This window comes from Argiope bruennichi, chromosome 7, assembly GCF_947563725.1.
Source record: "Argiope bruennichi chromosome 7, qqArgBrue1.1, whole genome shotgun sequence".
Taxonomy (NCBI): domain Eukaryota; kingdom Metazoa; phylum Arthropoda; class Arachnida; order Araneae; family Araneidae; genus Argiope; species Argiope bruennichi.
In genome coordinates, this window is record NC_079157.1 from 54,882,024 (window position 1) to 54,901,552 (window position 19,529).

Genomic DNA, 19,529 nt, shown 5'->3' on the forward strand with positions numbered 1-19,529 from the left:
GTGAACTCGGAAAGAAATATTTTAGACCGGCAGATGTCTCTGAGGTGTAGCACATGTGATGTAGGCAATTCCGGTTCCGGTTCTGCAGACTGTTTTGATTTTCACGTTGAAAGGTGTTAAGTACTTTTATTTCATATATTTCTTTTTCTTTTGGTGTTTTCTTTGCTGTTCATAGTGGTGTTTACAATCCTTTAGTTACTTCTTAAAATTTCAATTTTTCTGTTCTGTTATAAATGATTTAGCATTATATATGTGCTGTATATGAGAACAAATTCGTACTAGTGATTATGACCTATAAAATGAGAAATTTTGTTGAAATATTGAAAAATTTCCTTTTGCATGACTTAAAAACACTTATTGTTTGACGTTAAATTTTATTTTCGGCCATATGTTTATGTAATATTCTTTCTTTTCCTTTATATGCCTTTGATTCGTTTTAGATGTGGCAGATCTTAATTATTTGCTAGTGCAAGATATAAAAATAAGAAATTTTAAATTCGAATTAGTTTTTTAAATTCATTTGTGTATTGAGACATTTAAGTCAATGGGATTTTTGCTTTATAAACAACTTTTTTATAGTTATAATTAGCTTCTGAAACTTGATATGCCTGCTAAGCATTTCATTTAATAATCTTGTAAGCATTTGTTTTTACTTAAATGAAAAATTTTGCCAAATGTTTCAATTTATATCAGGAATTCTTGTATGCATATAGTATTAAAAAAAGTATTTGTATTTTTCATTAGAATGAAACATATTGCTTTTTCTTTTCTTTTTTTTTTTTTCAGAGCTAAACATTTATGCTTATATGAACAGGTTTTTATTAATCATTTCTATAAGGAAATTACTACACTCAGTATCTGTATCATTATATAATTTTGGAGCAATAGCTTTTATTTTGATTGATAATAATTCACTTTTATAAATAACAATCATAAAAAAAAATGATAGCTCTATTTATTGTAGTATTAGCACCATAATATACCTAATAATTTTCCAACGATTATTAGATAAGAAAGTATGCTGTTTTAAAATTTGCATACAGATACAATGTTACACTTAACATTTTAAAAGCATAGGTGAAAGTTTCTGATAAAAGTTTATATGCTTATTATTTGTTTTTATTTGAGTATCTCAACCGACAAACTGAATAATATCTATTATTCAGGCTTGGATAATACTTTTTCCATATTTTAATTTTAAAAAATAACTTTTCTTTAATTTGAACAAAAATGTTATAAAAATAATTAAAAGAAAAAAAATTAACTTTATATTTATTTATAATTGCTCACAAAATAAACTATTCATTCCTTTTAATGAATTTTTCTGAAATTTTAAGAATCATTTACATATTATTTTAATTGACTTTTCATTATGGACTTAAAATTCCTATCTTAATAGCTACTTTTATCGGCATATGAAAATAATTATAATATAACCATCATTCTTCTATTTCTTATTGTAGAAGTTTTAATGCTAGTGATTTTTTTCAGTTTGTTCATAATGATTGTTACTTTCTTCTGAATTTTATAGCTTGTATTACATTTGGAATGAAACAAAAGTTATTTTCATTTTTAAAATAACTTCAAAGTGATTTAGTTTGAAATTTAGAATTTTGTATACTCACTGTGCAAAATCATTCTATTACCAAACACTGTAATTTTGGCAGTTATCTTATTCATTGACATTAAGTTAAAATTGATGTATTTTGACATACCTTGAGAGGAAAAGTATACTTGTATTTAGGTTTCCACCAATGATTCTTTGAATCCTCAAAGCTACTAAGTTATATTTTTCTGCTTCAAATTTAAAATATAGTAGCTCAATAAAATTCCATTGTTTTCAATTATTGTAGAGCTTAGCAGCAGCATTTGTTTTATTTGATGTTGTATATTCTACATATTTCTTCATTCATAAATGCTTTTAAAAAGCTATTATCATTTGAATGTGTTTTTATATTTTCAAGTTTATACACTTTTTGAAACATTATTATCAGTATTCTTAAAAGTCTGTTCTAAACGTTTCAAACTATATAGACATTTATTGAAGCATACTACAATTCTTATTGTAATTGGGCTAAAAAATACAAACATTTCTTTTATTCCCCCTCCCTTTTTATCTCTATATAAAATCAAATGTCTATTTATTTATTTGTTTTAACTTTATATAATTCCAAACCTCCTTATGGATTAGATCAAATTGTGGTTTTTATCTTCTTCAGCATATGGAAGAATTAACTGTGATATTAAAAAATGTATATCCTCTCAAAAGAGAATGAAATGGGGATAAAAAGGTTTTGCTTTTTACCACCATTTCTTCAAGGAATATGACACAAGAATTATTTTTACACCTTCTTAATACAGAAAATATTAGCTTTTTAACAGCATCAATTGCAATATTATATAGGTTTTTTTTTTTTTTTTTTAAGTAACTGATGTAAAAGTCGAGCAATTTTTTTAAGTGTAAACTTGTTTAGTCACAATTGTCATTTTCATGCCTATATCAATGTTAAAGTTGCTTTCTTCTACTACTTTTATTTTTGTTTTGGTTATTTATACATTATTTGAATTTGTAATTACTTGAAATTGTTTTATTTAGCAGTTTTTATTAAAATGTCTATATGAATGCTTCTTCCTGGTATTATTAAGATCTTAAAATAAGGTTTAATCTCTTTAAAAAGCCAGCAAATATCCAGAAATTATGAATAGTTATTGAAATATGAATTCAGTCTCTAACAACCAATAATGTATTATGAATTTCAAGTAGTCTTTATGTATGTACCAAATGTAAGATTAATGATGTCATTTATCTGAAATCTTTAGATTCGTAATTAATTAAGGTTAAGGTCTTAAAACTTCATAAGGGATTGAATATAAAAATTGTATAATTTAAAAGTATATATAATTTTTTGTTTGTTTTTATTGCTGAATGATGAATAGATGTGGTAAAACCCTGGATACAGGAGCTAGTGTGTGTACACACACACACACACATATAATGTAATGTAATAAAAACACATAAATATATACTAATAATTTACTATTATTAAAATTCATTTGCAGTGTTATTATCATTCACAAAAAATTTTTATGATCAATTCTTTTAATAGTAATTTATATACAAATCGAAGCTGATGATGTAAGTGTTAAATTTATTATCTACTCATATCAGAGATCTTACAAATGAAATTCTGCTTATATATGCATATATTATTAAAAGTAAGCAGTCAATTTTAAAATGTTATATTCCAAAAAAAAAAATTAGATTCCTCCATTCTCTAAATACTGTCAATTGCAAAATTTTAATTTTTATGTTGGATTTTTGTTATGGAATGTATGAATAATTCAGTGATTTAGATAAAAAAAAAATAGTGTTATTCATAAATGCCAAATTTGTATCAAATTTAAAATGAGAATAAGACTTTATTAAATCTCATCTTTTAAATTTCATTTAACTTTTTATCTTTACCTGAAATGATATTTAATTTTTATTCAATTTAAATACCAATATATGTGGACTATATTTTGAATATGTTAATCATTATTTTTTTATTTCACAATATGTTAATAATCAGACTAAAAAATTACAATAATGATTAGTGCAAGAGTTTGAAATTTTTATTGATAGCTGAAACCTTTATACAGTTTTTTTCTAAAACTATTCAATATGTATTCATTATAGTTTATGTATCTGTTATAGTTTATAGTTCAATATGTATCCGTTATAGTTAAAAGAAAAAATGTTAATGAAAATTTATTTAAAAAATGTGATAACTTTTTTTTTTGTAATTACTGTTTTTAATACCTTTAATGTTTCTGTTTATCTCTGGGTTTAAAAGCTGTATTGTTTACACAAAAATTTTATATTTCTGTAATATTTCAATTCATATATTCAAATATTCTTTACTTTCTATATTATAGTTTAGTCGCACAAAATCAAAATGCCTAAAAAGAAGACTGGACAAAGGAAGAAAGCTGAAAAACAGCGCTTACGGCAAAAGGAAATTCGAACGGCATTTAACCAAAAACCTTTAGCAGAGCATTCATGTAATGCTGCAATGGTCAGTTTTCCTCATAGAAATTATAATATATTATTTTTAATTTACTTTTTGACAATTTTTAATTTTTAAATAATATAAAATTTGAAACTTAACCATTTAAATAGCATACATTTATATAATAATTAATAAAATATTACTTATTATTATTTTTAAATATTGATTAGATAAAATTCATGTAGAAATGTTCTTTTAATAAGAATTATGTTTAAGCTAAAATATTTGCTTTGATATATATATATATATATATATATATATATATATATATATATATATATATATATATATATATATAATTACTGTTTTTTAATACCTTTAATCTATCTGTTTATCTCTAAATGGAAAAGCTGGTCCACTCATTTTTCTTAATTATAAATATAGATATATTTGGCACATCTTCATCAAACCTAATACCTCTAATTTTAATAAAATTCATGAAATAAACTCAAAATTGCATTGAAGTTGTCTTTTATTTGAATAGTTAATTATTATGGTAAATAATTGGTAACTCTCATTATAAGTTGAAGTAAAGTTATTGGATTAGTATTGTTTCCATTTCTGTTTGGAGTTAAATTTATAATATGATTATAAAAAGTGAAACAAAAGAAATTAGAAATATATCTTTCAAATTTTATTAATGTGAGTTTTTTTTTTTTTTACTTTTACTAATTTTATCCCTTAAGATTTTTAATAAAAGCTTCTATGTTCTGAAGGGGTCTATGACAATAGTGATTATTCAGAAATAAAAAGACTAATCAGGGATATAAAAGAAAAAGTAGATTAAGAATTAGACTAGATGGTTTTACTCTGTATACCCTACTCTGTGATTGTTTAATTGCTAATAAGGGATAAAAATAACTCTACTCAGGGTTGAGAGAAAATGTTGACTTTATAATTGATCACTTCTAAAAACTGGGAAGCATTTTTCTACCAAGACTTATGAAAATTTTTAATTATAGCCCATTGTTTAAATGTTATTGAATACGTTGTTCTAAAAATTGCTTTATTTTTTGCTTAAATAATTTTTAGTTGTGACTTTGAGTTGAAAAAGAAAATCCATTTACAATTCATTACTTATTTAAATTATGATTTTTAAAAAAATTAAGGATAATTGATAACTTTTAGTCAATATTTTGAATTTGTGGAAAATGCTTTAAAATGTGCATGTTTTGTTTTATCTTTTGAATAATGTATGATCAAATTAAATTTTCACAATATTAAATTTATATTTAATTGAAAATTAGAATTTAAAAATATATTCTTGTTAATCTGCTTCAAATGCATAATTTTTTTCTATATTTTTATATAATTAACTTTTTTTTTCTTTCCCCCCTAGGAATGTGATAAGTGCAATAGGTATGGGTTATTTTTCTTCATTCATTATTTTTTAACTATTTTTCTGTATTTCATTTTCAAATAACTTCTTTCTCTCATTCTTTAATTAACTTATTCATTAGGAAACAGAAGAATCGAGCATTTTGTTATTTTTGTTCTGCTGTTCAAAGAATACCCATGTGTGGGCAATGTGGTAAGTTGATATTCATCCCCGATTTTTAGTTTATAAATAATTATGGGAAAATATTCTATAAAAAGGAATGTTAAAAATTAGGTATATGATTTTCTATTAAAAGTACGGAAATAAAAAATTATAAATAGTTGGATTAATTTGAAAATGACTGGTATTTACTTACACTTTCATTTACTTAAAATTTATCATACTAATTTGGGTTCTTTATAATTTTTTAAATATTTTATTTTTTATTACTTATAAAAAAGAAATGGGTTTATTTTTCCTGTTATCAATTATATCAAGGAAATCATTATTTTTACAAATATCAATTAAAGCTTCCTTTTTTTTTTTTGCAGTCATCTTAATTTTTGTGTCTGTGTGTAAATTTTTAAGAAATTATAGGTATTAAAAATTAAAAATTCCTTTCAGTCTTACAATGAAAAATTAAAATTAGCATTTATTGCTTAATCTTGCTAAAAATTCAACTTATTTGTTGGGGGGGGGGGGGGATTCTCTCAACAGCCTGTGTAGTTTATGCATCCATATATATATATATATTGAACTTTATCATTTCTGACATGACAAATATTTTTTATGGTGCATTTTTTTTTCCTTGCTTTTTTCTAAACAATTATAACTATTTTCAATGCATTAAATGATGTATATAGCTTTATAGGAACATTTTTATTTATGTGTTTATTTACTTTATAGGTAAAACAAAATGCATGTTAAAAACAGGTGACTGTGTTGTAAAGCATCCTGGAGTGTATGCTACCGGTTTAGGCATGGTGGTAAGTAGTCACTATACCGAAAAGGATACATTCTTCAGAAACTTGCTATTTAGACTTAGAAAACAGCTTAATAAATAGAGTATAAATAATTGCTGAAATATTAGCCTTACATGCATATCTCATTTAATGAGCTCTCCCATAAAGAATGATTTGCATAACAAGTTAAATAAAACATTTAAAAAGATTAATTACTCTTACTGAGCAAAATTTCACAGACTGAGTGACAGGAAAGCATTGTGGCATTGCTTGCAGTGTTGACCTACATTTTGAGTATCAGCCTGTATTGAAAACTTTTTTAGTAAAGAATCCTTATTTCTGGATGGTTGCTACTTTGCCTGAATAGCATTGTTGAATGTGACTCCAAGAGGTTTGAGAAATAACTGTGAAGCCTTAGTCAACAAGATCATGACTCTGGTCAAAATTATGATGCTAGAGAGGGATAGCAACAATGTCAAGGAGCTGGTTTAAGAACATATCCAGAACTACCAAAGACCACATGGTGTTACTTTTGTGTAATAGCAAAAACTTAAAAATGAAATTTGCACATGAGAAGTAATAATTGCATAGATGGAGCAACAACTTTCCAGAGAAATAAAAAAGAATCTTAAAACACGGGAAATTATTTAATCATATGTTGCGAAGATCATCTTAATCATGTAATAATGCTGTTTTCCATTTTTGACAAATTTTAAAACATCACTGAAGACAAATGATATTAAACAACTTTATTGTTATATAAAGATGCATTATAAATTATAAATTAATTTAATACAAATTTGATTGGTTTTAATGGAATTTGCTGTCCTTTTTTATATAGATTCATGTATATTTATATAGATTTGTATTCCAAAAAAATTTGCATTGCGAATAAAATTCAAGAAGTTATTATGCGTGTTAAGTGAAGTTTTGCTGTACTTCTATTGCACACAATTTTTTTTAATTAGTATTTTAGTCTCACTCAACATGAAAAGTTGAATATACGTGACAAAATAATTATATTAGAAAGTGTACCAATTTAATATTGCTTAAATTGATCTGAGCTATAAATATAATGAGCTGAAAAAAACATTTCTCAGTTTACTTGTTGTTGTTGTTTTTAAATCAATAATATATTTTAGAATTGTTATCATAAGAAACAAAACCAAATGAAATATTTTATATAAAGGTAAAGATATGTATTTCTTATGTTATCATGTATCTCCAGGAAATACTTGTATTATTATCTTTTTTACATGTTATTAACAAGGTGAATTAAAGTGAAAAATAATGTTAAATATGAGATCAGTTTTGTTATCATTTTTATTTATTTAAAGTTGTGGACATTTATTATGGGATAATCCTTAGTTTAGATTTGCACATAATTTAAGACTGCTATAAATTTTTTTCATTTTTTTTAATTATTTACTTTATTTACTGATATCTAATCTGCACAAAAATATTGGTTCATTTAATTTTATTTTTAAATTTTATGCATACTAAAATTAAGTTTCATGCACTGCAAAAGAATAGAATTCATCTTAGGAATTGTGCATTAGACTTCAAATTTATTAACTTTGTTTACTGATATATATTATGTTAACTCAAAGGTCCTTCCTTCACTTCAAGAGATTGCAATTGTTGGGAAGAAATGGTATTGCAAATATAGTACCATAATGAAGTTGAACATGCCATATAAATTGATTAATCATAAGTAATTTGTATCTATTAGTTTTTTTCTGCATTACTAAAATGATTTAATCAAATAGGGTATCTTGATTTGAAACATTTCTTAAAAATTTACTACAAAAATTTATTAGTTTTATATTTATTCATTAGTAGTATGGAAGGAATTCTTTTATTGAATTTCCGCTATATACACTAATTTGGTCAAGAAGACATTACAGTAGAAAAGAGCTTGTTTGTATAAAAAATTCAAGCACTACATTAACATTAGATATTATGTTTTAGTTTGCATGTATTTTTTACATGTATTATATTTACGAAATTTTTTTCTGAAACTTACACTTGTAATCTTTCTTGTGGCTTAATTTGAATTTCATATTAATTTGTGTAATTGAACTTTTCTAATAGGGTGCTATATGTGATTTTTGTGAAGCCTGGGTTTGTCATGGTCGAAAATGCCTGACCACGCATGCATGTAATTGCCCACTTCAAGAGGCTCTTTGTATTGAATGCCAAAGAGGTGTTTGGGATCATGGTAAGGAAAAAGTAAATGAAGTTATATTGTGAACTGTTATGACTTATATAACTAGATAATCCTCGCTGTGGTGACATCATAAATATATAGATGAAAGACTTTAATATATAAACAGGCCTTACTCTTCCAGATAGATGAAGTTATGTTTTGGAGTCAAGTCACCTTTAATTCAATGATGAAATTCCCCTCCTTTAGGGAGGAGGGGGAATGAATATGACTGTTTCAAAGATGGTCTTTTTAACACCAATTTCAATTTCTTTCTTACTGTATGACAACAATTGTTCAGATCACCAGTAGGGATTGCAATACCAGGATACCGAATACCGGTATTTTGAGCCATTTGTACAATTTCGTAATACCGGTATTCACAAGTTTAAATACCGGTTTTTCGGTATTTACTAGAAATTTTTAAAATTGTCTCCACTATATGTTCAGGTATCGCGAACATAGCAAAATAGTATACGTTTTTGTTTTTATGTCTCCCTAACGGACGAAATTAATTACGAACGGACGAATTAAATCTAAATTAGCGAAACATGGATTATCCCTGAAAGAAAATATTGTATCCATAACGACTGATGGGGCAACAATTATGAAAAAAGTTGGAAAGTTGATTGGTGCAAATCAGCAATTGTGCTATACACATGGAATTCAATTAGGAGTAATAGATGTATTATACCAAAAAAAATAAAGAACAGAAGAATCCAAATACTGTGGATATAGAAATTTCGGATTCCAAGTAAGAGTGAGAGTGATATTGACAATGAAGATAATAAGAAAGTAATTCTTGAAGAAGGTATTGCTAATCAGGATGAAATATTAACCTATCAAGAATTGCTTCCTATAATTTATAAAGTTCGAAAAATTGTTAAAATATTTAAACGTTCCCCTGCAAAAATTATATATTACTAAAATATATACTAACTGAAAATAAAACAGAATATATGTTAATATTAGATTCTAAAACACATTGGAACAGTTTACTCCTAATGATGGAACGATTTTTGAAACTGAGAAATCCAATCCAAAAAACAATAATCGACTTAAACCTGTAAATTAATTTTTCAGATAGTGAATTCGACTTAATATCCAGAACTGTATCAGCTCTATTTCCAATAAAACTGACTATTGAGACATGACGTCGAAGAGATTCTAATTTATTAACAGCTAATGCAACAATAAATTTCATGTTGCAGTCACTGAAAGAACAGTACACATCACTATCTGAAGAATTATATATTACATTGAAAAATCACACAGAAGATAGGCATACCGAAATAGAAAATGTCTTATGGTATTTACATAATTATAATGATTTTAAAAATGAAAAAGAAGAAAAGAAAATAACAAATTCAAATCTGATTAAGTTAAGAGTAAATTTTCTTAAAATTTTTTACCCACAAACCTATCCACATTCAGAAGAATTCGGTTCAATTATCGAAAATTATGTTGTCACTACTGTCGATAGTGAAATGGAATTGTCTCTTGAACAAAAATTAGAATTAGCGATAAATAAAAAAAAAATTCAACGAACCAAAATACAATACAGAAATCAGCTATATCCAAAACCATCCGACGAGAAATCGATTTGTTTGAAGATGAGGGATTTAGAGGTAAATACTTGGGAAAAGTATATCGCGCATTGCTAACAGTACCACCAACTAGCGTAGATGTCGAAAGAGCGTTTTCGACAGCTGGTAATTTTTACACAAAATTACTTTTCAGGCTTAATGCCTGTAAAATTGATGATTATGTTTTTTAAGATTACATTTCAAAAATTTGTAATAGTATCACAGACTGAATAGTGATATTTACACTTTCTTTGTGATTTAAATAAATAAACTATTTCTTTACTTTTTTGTGATTATATACTGTTATAATTTATAAATTACAAATTATTTTTTGTGATATTTACACTCTCTAACAAAACTGTCAAATAAAACAAAGAAACACCTGTGTTTTCTTTCTTTTTCTAAAATTTCTAATACCGGTATTAAGATTTAAAAAATACCGAATACCGGTATTGAAATTTTGGTCCGGTATTGCAATCCGTAACCACCAGTGATGCTTAGGCTGGGTTTTGTATTTATGTGACTGTATAAGGTCCTTATTTTACTTATTATGTATGTAATAACATTATTATCAAATTTTGATATCCACAGACATTTTTCATTTGACAAATTCTGTGCTATAGCCTACACATCTAGGTACAAGATTGCCATTATTTTTTTCAATTTATAAACATTTGTATTTTTATTGAAGAATGTTGTATATTTTAAAATTTTTATGTTAATTTAACAAATATATCTATATTTTGAAGAATATATATGCGCTTCAGAAAAACTGTTGTTTAGTTAATGAAAAAGTAATGTCTAAAGTAAAGCATTATATATGTTGATGTTATAAGATTTAGAGAAAACTCCTCTTGCAAAATTTTTTTAATTACTGTAGTTATTGATTGCACATCCCAACTAAGTTCTGCATTATTGGCTTATTATTTTCTTTTTCTCATTATTTTATAGGAGGCCGTGTTTTTAAGTGCTCTTTCTGTGATTCATTCCTTTGCGAAGATGACCAGTTTGAACACCAAGCTAGCTGTCAGTTTTTAGAATCTGAAACACTAAAATGTGAGTCTAGAAAGTTTTATTATTTACTACCCCAAGTTGCTTCATTAAATATTTTTTTTACATTTGAAACTTCTGTAAAAAGACTTATGTACAATATTTAGATTGAAGTAACAAATTAATATTTCATTTATTTATTTCACCATTTATCTGTGTTGTATAGTAAATTTATTTTTGTTTAAAATCCAAAAATTGTGTTATCTGTGTTAATTTTGGCAATTATCTTGTATGATTCTGCTTTAAAAAATTACTTCTTTGCTTTTAATTATTAATGAGCACTTTTTCTATTGTAATGGATCTTTCAAAATTATTATATTCTTGTCTCATCTTGATATAACAACTCTGCAATGATTGACGTTAATTGCAAAATTACATACATATATGTATATATACTGGAAAAAACTGGAAAAAGCAAATATGACACACTTTTTTGAATTTCAATATTTTCAGGATCAGATTTTATTGCTTATGGGATTGATTAGTTTTCTTTTATGTTATAATTTTATAATAACTTTACTTCTTGAAGCATTTTTGCATAAATTTATTCATTTCAATGTTCAATTAATCATGCTTATTTTACTTCCTATTGTTTCTGTTTAGGACAATCATTATTTTTTTAACTACCCCCCCCCTCCTCCCCAAACTTGGGTTATATCTGAACAATGGAATTAATTATATTAAATTATTTTCATATGAAGTGTAAAATCTTATTTTACACCTTTTTGAATGTTATTGTTTAAAATTAGTCTCTGCTCTAATGTGTTAATTACTTTTAAATGTATTAAGATCATAATATATACTATTTACTTGAACATAATTGCACACTAAATATCTTTTATCATTCTTATTTTAATTGACCCTGACTATAAAAATTTTAATCATTATGGCTGCCTTACTACTCAGCTACTTGCTATGGTATTGAAAATTTGGATATTTATGAAGTGTTTTTTTTTTTAATCTATATTTCAGAGTTCATTGGACAGTTTTAGTACAGAACAAAATAAAAGGTTTCTATATGTTGAAAATTAGGTTTTAAAGCTTCATTTAGTGTTATATGTAATTTGTTAAGAAGTGTTCAAGAATGTCTTGCAATTTTTTTTTTTTTTTTTTTTCCTTCTATAGCAGAAATCTTTTTACTACCTGGTATTAGCTATTTCATTGTCTGTCTCTCTCTCACTCTGTGTGTGTGTGTGTGCATGCATGCGTGTGTGCACAGTAGTAAATTGAATAAATAACATTAAATCAAGGTCTTAAAACCTTTTTTAGCTACCCAATTCTTCAATCAAGCATTAATCCTTTTTTTTTTTTTTTTACGATGAAATTATTTTGCTTTTTCCAATATTTAATGCCATTGCTACAATTTAAATGCTTGTAATTTATTTGTAAGTATTTTTTTTTAATTAAAATTTCTTCAATATCCCTATGAAGTCATAATATACTTTTTGCATATCTTTTAGAAATGGAACAGTTGTTTATTTTTCTTTAGAAAAAAATCAATTTCTTGTAAATTAGGAAATATTTATTAATCTCTAAGTACATTTTGGGTGCATAATATAAGCTTCATGTTCATTAATTTTTATTTAATAATTTTTAGGTCAGTCATGTAATAGGCTTGGGCAGTATTCATGTTTACGATGTAAGGTAAATTCTTCTCTGTGCTCTGACTTCTTATTTAAGTTTTTATTAGTTGTTATTTTATCAGCTGTGTACTAAAAATATGTACATTCTCTTTCAAAATGTTATTCTCTTTATATATTGCATATAATGAAGAAGAAAAAATCTTCATATACATTTGACCAATTAAAATAGTCAGCTTTTTACTCTGGACTGTATATTTTATAAATATTTAATGATATTTATATCTAGTTAAGTAATTAACTTATACCTTTAATATTACGGGAATGTTTTAAATGATGAACAGAATTTCTTTTTATTTTACCATGTGGAATTTTTATTTTTATAAAATAAAATGGACTGGTATATGCTATTTTTTTCCAGTTATCAACTGCTAATTATTATTTTTTCTGTGGAAAAAAATGATTGCGATTATATCTTTAACATTGTTTGATCTTTTCAATGTTGCATATTTTCCTCTACTCAAATTTACATTCAAAGAATTAATAATTAATTCATCTGATCATGTAATTTTTTTAATGCTGCAATAAGTTTGGATAAATACAGTAATCCAAATTTGAATCTTTTTTATACTAAATTTTTGCAATAAACCTATATCTATGTAAAACTTGCATCTTTTTTAAAAAAATGTATATTTCTCACAAATTTAGAACTTGTTTACTTTGTCATTGTTTATTACTTTTTTAAATCCTTGCTAATTCAATAATGAACAATAATTCAACCTCATTCAATCACCCAGCTGGTTGCAACCTCTAAAATAAAGTAATAATTCAGTTATAGTGCTGAAATAAAAACTGTGCAGGTTGCTTAAAATAAAGTCAATGTAATAGCTGACATTAATGAATTCGAATTAAAGCCATATAATCAAATGAATTCAAACTTCAGCTACTGAACCACATAAATCTTTTTTTTAAAAAGTTGGATTGAATAACTGCTTTAGTTAAGGAATGATTCCTATAAATTAAGTAAAATGTTAAAGAAAGAGAGTTGAATGAAATTTATAAATATTTACAACCAATAAGAAAAATAAAAAGAGATGAAATTTTCATTTTCAAGTTTTTCACTTTTAACTTTGAAGCTACATTATCCAACTAAACTGTGTTTATCAATTTTTAGCATAAATACATTTAAGTATTTAGAAAAAAATAATGTGCAAATGGCAACTTGTTATATTCTTAAGTATTTAGTTTGCCATGGGAGAATTATTTACTATATCTCTATGCACAACATGAAAAATAGGTATCTGATACCAGTACCCCTGTCTTGTTAATGCTTAATTGGGAGCTAATGATATACATTTGTTTGATAAGGGGAGGGTCCCTCTTCCTCTTTTCCTCTTCTAACTTCTTCAGAAAGAATCAAGAAAATCTGAAATCCCCCCCCCAAAAAAAAAGAATCTAAAATTAGTCTTTTTCTTTTGGAATATCATGAATCTGCTTCTGAATTTAGTGAATATTGAATTGTACTGTTCTCTGTTTTCATTCCTTCCTCCATAGATTATAGTGCTTGTAATCATACCTTTTTGATAGTTCTGATAGTGAAATGGGCATTTTTTTTTAATTATTAAGGTGGTCTTATTTTCTCTTTTTTTATATATATTTTGTGTTATGATATCATTTAATTTAATCTAAATCCTAATTATTTTTTTTTTTTATCTTAACACTAGATTTACCATGAATTGGATATAGACCAATACCAAATACTGAAGGGGAATACCAAAGGGGTCAAAATGACCCCTTTGGTATTTAATTAAAATTTTGTGTTTAATTAGAAAAAATGTAAATTGACCTATCTATTATGAAGTTAAAGTAGAAAAAACTTTTATATTTCCAATATATTTGTTGAGGTGTGGTGTGAAGAAAAGGCAGTTCCTCTGTGTTTATTTACTAAAATAAATGCTTATTTCCTAATCCAAGTCTTCAAGACCATCTATTCTTCTACCATCGTCTTCTAACAAAACATTGACTCTCATATCTTATTATCCCACATAACATATAATAGCTTTTATGTGACTGAATTTTGGCTTCTTGCTTACACACATTTTATTAACACATACTTATTTCTATATTTATACCTATATCTCTATGTGCTCCTATCAAGCCATTACATATTTAAATATAAATGTGTGTATTCTCAACAATATTTATTTGAATGGTCAAAATGACATCTTCGGTAAAAGTAGGTACACTATATAAATTTCTTCTATATACATTTAAAAAAGAAAAGGGTAATATTTGCAATTATATGTCTTATAAATGTAAGTAAAAATTAATTAAAATATTCTCATAAAATGCAGCAATAATTTTCTTGAAAATAAGCGAAAAGTTTTCACAGAGAAGTCAAAATGATCCCTTGGTAAACCTAGCGTTAAATTAGTCCATGTTCCTTTATTCTAATATTTTCTTTTATTTTCTGATCCAAATCCAACATTTTTATTTAATTCCTGCCAACACGCACTCTAAAAATTGCTTTTTCTTTGATTCCCATACCATGAGCGAAGGGATAAAAATTCCTTGTGCATATGTAGCTGTTTTAAAGATATCTAAGATTTCTATTTTCTAAAAGTTGTAATAAACAGTAGAGAAAGAATATAATATATGAGGATTATACAAGAATATAGTACTTGAAATTTGGAGACACCAGGCCAAAAATTGTTAATGGGAGCCCCCCTCCCTTCCCTTCATACACATTTTTCTTTGTTTCTCTTTGCCTCAACTATTTTATTTTTCTAATTATGTTTGAACATTTTCTCAATAATTAAAGTTGTTTTATACACTTTAATCAAATAAAAAACATTTCCATTCAGTACTTTTTATTTGATGGAAATGTTTATAAGAATAAAGAACATATACTTGCAATTTGATACTTGCAAGTATGTTATGTATTCTTGTTTAATCCTGTTAGTCAAAAAAAAGCATATGATATTTGAAATTATTTTAATGCCATGCAAAGCATAAAATGACAATATGAAATATAATTTATGTAAAATGTTTACTAACAAATTATTTAATTCACATTATATTTTTATTACAAAAATCTGTATTTATTATTGTTTAGGAAATAAGCCCATAATTTTTTTAGGTTTGGTGTTGCGTTTTTCACTTAATTAGAAATAAACTTTATTTCAGATAAATGATAACTTGTTTGAAAAATAAATATAAATGTCATTAACAGAATTTAATTTTTTTAATATAAAATTTCTCTTGGTAAGGGTATTATTGACATTATGGCTCTGTCCCTGTTATTGTTACATCTCTTTATGCACCTATGTTTTACAACTGTATATGCCAGAATTATCTACAACTAACATTTGTTTTTATTTTTTGCTAGACTTGTTATTGTGAAGACCATGTGAAAAGAAAAGGCTTTAAGTATGAAAGAAATCAACCTATTCCTTGTCCAAAATGTAATTATGATACACAGCAAACAAAAGATCTTAGTATGTCTAGTAAGTATGTTTTCATAATCAATTTTGATATTACTTATTTCCTGTTATTGATAACCATCTGTTCAGGATTGTATATCAACACATAGATATATATATTTTATTTCATACATTTACAAAAAAAGCGATTTTTTTTTTTTAAATACCACAGGTATATGTTGGCATGAATTCAACTTAATGATTAAAGCTTAATTTTGTTTATATGGCATCCAAATATTAAATAATCTTACAAATTAAGAAAAAAAATTTCATAATCTGGAGGAAATTGTTCATATTTTAGATAATTTTTTAGCTATCTCATTCAATTTGTTGAGGATTGATTAATTAAAAAATTTTATTTGCAGTTCGTAAGCATGATTATGGCCGTCAAGGTACTGGGGGCAGAGAAGATGGTTATAGTGATGATGAAGGGGCTTGTGGATATTCTGGCTATTCAGGTAAGTAGAATAATTACATTTATTAAAATCTCATGTTTTGATATTACTGACATTGTATCTGAATAACTAATAGGGAAAATTTAATTTCCATTCATAATTGCTTCCATTTGCAAATTTGGCTTTTTATTAGTTTTGAAAATAAAATATCCATTATCTGTAATTTAATCTTATGTCTATAAGAGGTAATGTCATGTCGTTTTAGAAACAGAAAGAACTTTTAACAATAATTTTCACTCAAAATCACACAATCAATGCTAATGCATCACAGAATAGGTAAATGATTTACTGAGATTTGGAATTTAGTAAAAATTAACTGTTTATGAAAAGAAAAATTTGTGTTCAAAATGTTTTACATCAAACAACTCTTCCCCATAATTTCAAATGTTATTTATTTTGCATGTAAAGTGAAAATAGTCATCTGAGCTTATTATCTGTTCTATATTAAATATCATTTAGAAAATCATCTGTCATCTGATAAAATTTTAATATAACATTTTCAGTTAATTAATTTAAATTTTTATGAATAATATTTTTCAAAACTCAAAACCACCATGTTTTCAAGTTAGAAAACAGTGCTGAACTTGCTTTATTTTTAATTATTACTTTTGTACCTTAAGTTAAATTATAGTAAGATTTGTTAATGCAAAAAAAAAAAAAGCACTCAATACTTTAAGCTTTTATTATGCACTCAGTATAATTTTCTTTAAATACAAAAACTCATCATTGTGGAGGAAAAAATTGTTGAAAAAATAAGTTGAAATACGGAATGTTATATTCATAGTGATTCATTGTGCACAAACTTATTGAACATTTTAAAATAATTTTAATTCTTGTGTTTACTGATTATTAATGAAATTTATCGTTTTCCTTATTGCTTTGGCATTGTAATGAAATTTTTTTTTCTTTCAGTTTTCAAGATTTTGAAAAATATTTAATGTAATTTTAAAACTTAATATCTAAAACACTAGTTGATTCTTAAATTATTTACTCAAAATATAAGGCAATCAGAGAGAACCAAAACAATCAAATTTTGTTAAAATTTATAGAATGAATGATTAGAAATACAGGTTGATGTGATGTAAGATGATATCAGATACTAATAAGGTTAAGTGTTGGTATTCAAAACTGATTAAAATTCACAATTCTTACTTTTGAATCGATGATAATTCTCATGGCATCCAATCATATGATTATATGGAATTATTCTTTTACATTAATGGTATGCAGCCTTACATTCTACCTATTTACTGTAAATCCTAGGTATCCGTTATAATCATGGCCCTGTAACTGATTTCTAAACTGTTTAGAAAAAAACATATCTTCCAATAGAGAAAGTTCTCTAACTATTACAAAGGATTATATTTTAGCTAATGGATGAAGTGCTGAAAAAATTATGAAGTTTAATTTTTTATGCATTTTATCCATTCTTTAAATCAGAATATATATTGCAAGCATGTATACCTAATTATGCAGATAAAAACATTAAGCATTTCGTGCTTACAAATGAAGTAAGAAAAATGTTTTGCTAATTACAGTTTTTTTCGTTATGAGCGCTGTAACAAAATTTCACTTATTATTTTCAATCTCCTCAAAGTCTAAAATGTCTGCATACAATTGTATATATCATTTAGTGGAATATTAGTAGTATATATCTGGTTGCATTTTCAAGCAGCAAATTGTTTGTTCCGTTTTTGTGTGTGGGGGGGGGGGGGGTAAGAAGGACAACTTTTATAAATTTAGATTTCATAATTTTCTCAGCTGTTCATTTGGTATTTCATATAACATAAAAAACATAAAATATAATTCTTTACATTATCGACCATTTTTTTTTTTTTTTTTTTTTTTTCCGATTAGAAGTATATGCCTGTTTCTAACAATTTAGAGATCAGCAATTGTGCCATAATTAGATGACACTTTATAAATAGGCATCTTTTTTGTAAGGTATCTTGTTTACTTTAGTACATCTCAACTAATATTTATTTAAGGATGAGCACAGTGAATAACAATTTATGACAGAAGTTTTGAAAATACCAACACGACATTTTTGCTAAAATTATTCCATAATTAATAGATTACAATAATAAAAGCTTATTCAATACTTTCTACTAACTTTCACATTTATATAAGATATTCTAAAATTCCCCTATGTAATTGCAAAAATTAAAATTTGATGTTAAGAGTTATTTGATGTACATATATATAAAGAGAGATTATTATTATAAAATATTTATGCATTTTTAAATAATTATTTTGAAATTAAATATCTATCATTTTTTGTGTGTTTAATGAAAATTGATAGTTAATTCATGATTTTTCTAATATTAATTCATGCATTGCACAGGTGGTTATGGTGATTATAATAATGAAGCAGATTATGACAATTACTCTAATGAATCAGATGAGGATGATGATGACGACGATGAAGAAGAGGAGGATGAAGATGAAGAGGAGGAGGAGGAGGAAGAAGAAGTGAAAGATAAATCAGAGAAAAAAGAAAATACATGAATTCTTGTCATTTAATTGTTAATTTAAAAATGCATTTACTTAAATGCATAAATTCAAATTAAATATTTATTTTTTGCATGATTGATTCAGAAAATTTATTCAATACACTTCTGTAAGGATAATATGTAAATTGATAGACAGACATTTACAATATTTTGATAAGAAAATAGTAAGGTTACATTTTCTGATTATTTGATTAGAGATAAAGGCATTGTTATAAATATGTTATGCGTATGACTAGCCACCTATATTTGACACCCACCATATTAATAGCTTAAATTTAGTAATATCAACCAACTTTGATGAACTACTTATTACAACAAAAGTAAG

At 25.4% G+C, this 19,529-nt stretch overlaps 1 protein-coding gene across 2 annotated transcripts; it reads left to right on the plus strand.

The window, feature by feature from the left end:
* Positions 1 to 39: 39 nt before the first annotated feature.
* On the plus strand, positions 40 to 19,278 carry LOC129976086 (zinc finger protein 330 homolog). Of its 2 annotated transcripts, none has more exons than XM_056089464.1 (11): positions 40 to 113; positions 3,919 to 4,058; positions 5,392 to 5,411; positions 5,513 to 5,583; positions 6,277 to 6,356; positions 8,427 to 8,553; positions 11,076 to 11,180; positions 12,772 to 12,818; positions 16,143 to 16,260; positions 16,602 to 16,694; positions 19,036 to 19,278. In XM_056089464.1, the coding sequence occupies exons 2-11, from the start codon at positions 3,939 to 3,941 to the stop codon at positions 19,197 to 19,199; spliced, it is 945 nt and encodes a 314-aa protein (XP_055945439.1). In that variant the 5' UTR covers positions 40 to 113; positions 3,919 to 3,938; the 3' UTR covers positions 19,200 to 19,278. The 2 variants fall into 2 exon arrangements, with proteins under 2 accessions (XP_055945439.1, XP_055945438.1); XM_056089463.1 differs by lacking the exon at positions 40 to 113 and adding an exon at positions 479 to 635.
* Positions 19,279 to 19,529: the final 251 nt, after the last annotated feature.